General features: G+C 41.0%; 1 protein-coding gene across 1 annotated transcript; it reads left to right on the top strand.

Moving 5' to 3' along the window:
* Window positions 1-3,452: 3,452 nt before the first annotated feature.
* On the top strand, window positions 3,453-4,978 carry LOC110918938 (ethylene-responsive transcription factor RAP2-4). The gene has a single exon (XM_022163218.2). It carries the CDS (start codon window positions 3,862-3,864, stop codon window positions 4,711-4,713), a length of 852 nt encoding a protein of 283 aa, XP_022018910.1. The 5' UTR covers window positions 3,453-3,861; the 3' UTR covers window positions 4,714-4,978.
* The last annotated feature ends 436 nt before the right edge of the window (window positions 4,979-5,414 follow it).

Below are 5,414 nucleotides of genomic sequence, written 5' to 3'. Positions count from 1 at the left end.
ACCGTGGAGATATGAATGGTGAAAATCTTTTATTTTATATAGATAGTAAAATAATGCCAAGACACCACGGACAAACGATAAGAAAGAATCACCTTCAACATAAGAAACTAGTTATTAAAGTCATTAATACAACCAATTAAAAAGTGCAAAAGATTAAAAATAAAAAGTATTACACTAAACACTTGTCTTCACCAAGTGATGTAAGAGACTTAGGCAAACATGACCTTTGATTGTCAAGAACTCTTACGATCAATCTTGGATCCCGAGACGACTTACACACTCTATGATGGACAATGGATGATGGTGGTGGATGATGGTGTTGTGATGGTGGTGGGTGAAGTGTGAGAGAGGTGGTGTGCCAAGGGATAAGTTGCAAGAGCTCCAAGCACTCCTATTTATAGGCTGGACAGAAGCTCGGGCACGGCCCCTTGTCAATTGGGCACGGCCCCGTGTCCATCCTCCTCTCTTTCTTCATTAAATGCAGTTTGTCTGCATTAGTTGACCACGCCCCCGTGTCCGCTGAGCACGAACCCGTGTGCAGAAGCATATCTGTACTATCAAGATTTGCCTGGATTCCGCGAATTTTATAGTTGACCACGGCCCCGTGTTCGCTGAGCACGGTCCCGTGGTAGGCGATGGAAGCTTCTACAAATTTGTCTTTTCTGCTGACACTTGGGCACGCCCCCTGCTCATTGAGCACGAGGCGTGTTCAGCCCTCTGTTTCCTTGTTTTGCTTGGAAAGATGCTGTCGGGAGGCCGGGCATGCCACGTTTGTTCCTTTTCTTGTATTTATGTTAGATTTAGCTGCCTTTTTTGCTTCTTTTGTTTATTTGAGCTCATTTAATCCTGAAAATACAAAAGGAAGACAAAAACACACTTTTTCCAACATTAGTACTAAAAAGGTTTAGTTTTATGCCACAATTGATGTAATTTATATGTTTCATTTTGTGCATATCAACATACAAAACACAAACTTGGAATTACAATACAAGACATAAAGTCGGAACAATATGAACAAATTCAGATCCTCATTTAATCAATAAATTCGGATTCCTCATGTTGTAGGCATAAACTCGGACTTGGAACTCCTTCACAAATTCGGACTTCACTTGTTTTCACAAACTCGAACCAGTCTTGATAAACTCGGACTTCTATGTTGTTTAGCATACTCGGAATTCTCTTGAAGTCTTCATATCCAAGGCTTGACTATTATATCCAAAGACCAAGCCAAAGCTGTTGTCACATAATACGCACCAAAATTTTTTCTTTAACAACCTTTATTATAGAAGAAACATAAACAAGGGTGTTCACGACTCATCTATGATGTTTTTAGGGTGAGTGGGGTGGTAGCGGGGAGTGGTTGGGTTAAGTGGAATCACCGCGGGAAATCAGTTTAAAATTCGAAATCAATTTTTAACCGATTTTTTAAAAAACCGGTTTCAAACCGAACCGAACCGGCGGTTAGAAGACCGGTTAGTATGCTAGATCTTTGATACCGGTTTAAAAACCGAAACCGGTTAAAAAGCGGCTTAAACCGTTTTTTTAGGCAAAACCGGGTAAAAACTGACTCAAACCGGTTAGATCAATTACTATTTTGAGTTTAAGAAACTAGTTAGTAACGGAAATCGGTTATAAAAAAAACTGGTTTTCATTTTGGATGAAAAAGACCGGTTCAATTTTTTTAACTAAACCGAATTAAAAAAAGGAAAACAAATTTATACACCTCTAGCACCACCCTAAGGGTGAGCGGAGCGGGGGCGGTAAACACACTCGGTACCGACCCCCATCCACCGCCAATAAGTTTACCGATCAAATGTTACCGAATTGGGGGGTGTTTTCGGTGAGTGCTCACCGATTCGGTGAGAGAGGGGGGGGGGAGGGGGGGGGAGATGGGTATGTGGTGGGGTCTATTCCTTCTCAACCAATCACACATTTTTCCTTTTTTAAACAGTTTACCTAAATCTCATTAGGTAAATCACCGCCAACGTTTTTGAGGATTAGGTAAACAATTTAGGTGAATTGACGTGACAGTGTCTGATTATATGAATGAGGAGTTTACCTATCCTAAATAGGTAACCACTCCCTTTACCGTTATGTTTGAATGCAATAAGATCATGCGTAGTGGGCAATATTCACCATTGGGCGTTTTGCGTCATGTGGCAGCCCAGTCAGCAATGAGACATTATTGGGCGTTTTCTAAAATGGGTGTAGTGGGGATGGAGCATTATTGGGCATTATGTTTTGTAATAAAATAAAATTAAAAAAAAACTTAAAAATCTTATTGGCCAAATAATATAAGCTGAAATATGATTGGACAAGCTCTCCCCCTTTGACGTGATTAAAAAAAACGCCTGCACAAAAATATTGCTAAACACGGGTCAAGTTATTCTACAAAGGCTTCTAATTGTAAGAAGTGTAAGAAGGATTTATAAAGTGACAAGTGTCTAATAACTTAAAACTAAACCCACTACATCACCACCAAAAACCTAAACACCCACCCCCACCCCACCCCACCACCACCCAAAAACCTAAACCCCCCCCCCCCCCCCAACCAAAAAACCTAAACCCCCCACCCCCCACCCACCCCCCCCCCCCCCCCCGGCAAAAAAAAAACAAAAAAAAAAAAACTATACCTCACAAAAAAAACCCCAAAAAACCTAACCCCCCCACCCCCCAAAAACCTAAAAAAAAACTAACCCCCCCCCCACCCCCAAAAAACCTAAAAAAAACTAAACACCCACCCCCCACCCAAAAACCTAAACCCCCACCCCCACCCCCTCGGCAAAAAAAAAAAAAAAAAAAAATTTTTTTTTTTTTAGGGTTGGTGATGTGTGGGTGGGGGGGGGGGGTTTAGGTTTTTGGTGGTGGTGAATGTTTAAGGTTTTTTTTTTTTTTTTTTTTTAGTGGGGTTTTTTTGTGTAGTGGGTTTTTTTAGGTTATTGGACACTTGTCACTCTATAAATCCTTCTTACACTTCTTACAATTAGGATCCTTTGTATTTGATCCTAATCCTGCTAAACACGCCCATACATAGTGGCTAAAGGGCAATTTTAGACGTGATTGAGCATGAAAAACGCGGCAACCACTGATGGGCTGAATGGAGACTAGAGTTTACCACTTACCCAAGGTGATCACCCGTCTCACCCAGTAAGATGAAACCGTGAGACGTCATGACATCATTCCCCATACACAAGATGAAAATACACAAAAAAACTTCAACTGCCGGTTTCCCGGTGACTTATCGGTAACACCACACATGTCTTCTTCTTATTGGCCATCACCTGCCTTGACATCATTCACCGCAAAAAGGAGATGAACCTAGTAACCATAGTTACATATAATCCCACTTAACTTAACCATGGTTAGCTTCAATCGCTCAACTCTGGTTAACCGAGTGGACCTCACACATCCAGATCCCCTATTTAAAAGCCCCATCCACTCTCATCCAATTCACATTCAATCTCTTCAGGCCATCAGGTTTAGTGTTTTTTTCACACACACTTAAAATTTTTCTAATTTTCTTCTGAATTTCTTTAATTATTTTACATCCCCCCCTCTAAATTCCCCACTTCTATCTTCCCTTTCTGTTATTAATCATCTGATTAAGAAAAAAAATTGAAATTAATTTGACCTTTTTCCGGGTTTTCATGATTTTTATCAACGAAAAAAAAGCAGATTAATTTGAATATTTCAATAGATTTTATTTTCTTTTCCAATCTTAATAATTCTGATTAAAATCTGACCTTTTAGGGCTTATTTTCGTCGATTTTAAGGTTAATTTTCTTTTCAGGGAAAAAGGTTTGATTATTTAAAAAACCATAATTTCCTCACCTTTTTTTATATATTATAAAAAGATCCACGATGTCAGCAACGGTGGATTTCTGGAACACCATCGGAGTTCAACAGTCGTCGGCGGTTGCCGGCGGTGAGCTCATGGAAGCACTTCAACCTTTTATAAAAAGTGCTTCAGTAGATTACCAAAATACTCTTGTTTTATCCCCCACTTCTACTTCTTATTCATACTCTCTTTCTCCTTCCCCAAAACATCAATTTGGGTCGTACCTGTACCCGACCCAATACCCTTTTAGTTATGAACAACTTGGGTCACCACCCGGGTTGAACCAAATTACCCAATCCCAGGCTCAAATCAACTTGGGTCCGAAACCCGTATCCATGAAACAATCCGGGTTTGGGTCACCTCCGAAATCCGTAAAACTTTATCGTGGTGTGAGACAAAGACACTGGGGAAAATGGGTAGCGGAGATCCGTTTACCCAAGAACCGTACTCGGCTTTGGCTGGGTACCTTTGACGCGGCTGAGGAAGCCGCGCTGGCTTATGACCACGCGGCTTACAAGCTTCGTGGCGAGAGCGCGCGGCTCAACTTTCCTCAGCTTCGTCATAACTGGCTCGGTGGCGGCTTCAAGCCGCTTCACTCTTCCGTTGACGCCAAGTTACAGGAGATTTGTCGGATCTTGTCGGAGGGTAAAAGCGTTGACCGGTGTAAAAAGTCAACCCGGACGTCGGCAAAGTCACAAATCCCGACGGCGCAGTCGGAGGCGGCGGCGGCGGCTGAAAGCTCAGATAGTGGTTCCGGCGGCTCATCGCCGTCGGCTGAGCTGACGTTTGCGGCTGAGGAGAGCGCGTGGTGCGACGCGGATAATTTTTCGCTTGAGAAATGTCCGTCGTATGAGATTGATTGGGGTTCTATCTAGTGTGGTTGTTTAGTTTTGTTATTTTATTACAGCTGGGTATATTTGTAATTTTGCAGGTGGGTAGAGTCGTTTCTGCAATCGAGTTTTTGGTATTGCAGGGCTTTGAGACTTCTTCCTATGTGTGTTAAGTTAATTTGGCTTGTGGTTTTTTCTTGGCCAAATTATTTTGTAATTTGTATATTTTTAGTGTATTTTTTCTGGTAAATTTTATTGTATGAAGTTTATTTTAGTGGTAATGTATGATATTTGCATCTTGTTTTATTAATAGGTTTCAAAATTTCTGAAATGAACAAGTAGATACGTACAAATCCTGCATATGATTATCTACAAGCAAGCTTGCTTGGTTGTGATTCATAGTTATTTTAGTTAATAATGATCATTGACCACAAGAAGTTAGTGGCGGATCTAAAAAATTCTGATACGGGTAATGTTTAAAAAAAGGGGTAACCAAACCGAAATATGTCAATTTTTAAAAAAATTTTACACTATAGTCGGAGCGTTAAGGGGTAATAAGGGGTTACTCTTTGTTACAAGGTAGGTCCGTCCCTGATTACCGCAAACAAAGTAAGGTTGTTTACGTGTCGAACTGAGCAGACTTTTGCTCGTGCTTGGTTTGTTGACAACCGAGTAAAATCCGAACGAGCATATTAATTTTCCAAGCGAGCGAGAAGCGAGCGACGGGTGATTTGGACAACCATATA

This window comes from Helianthus annuus, chromosome 2 (genome assembly GCF_002127325.2).
Source record: "Helianthus annuus cultivar XRQ/B chromosome 2, HanXRQr2.0-SUNRISE, whole genome shotgun sequence".
NCBI lineage: Eukaryota > Viridiplantae > Streptophyta > Magnoliopsida > Asterales > Asteraceae > Helianthus > Helianthus annuus.
Note: the sequence above shows the minus strand (reverse complement) of the source record. Positions and strands in the feature narration are given on the sequence as shown.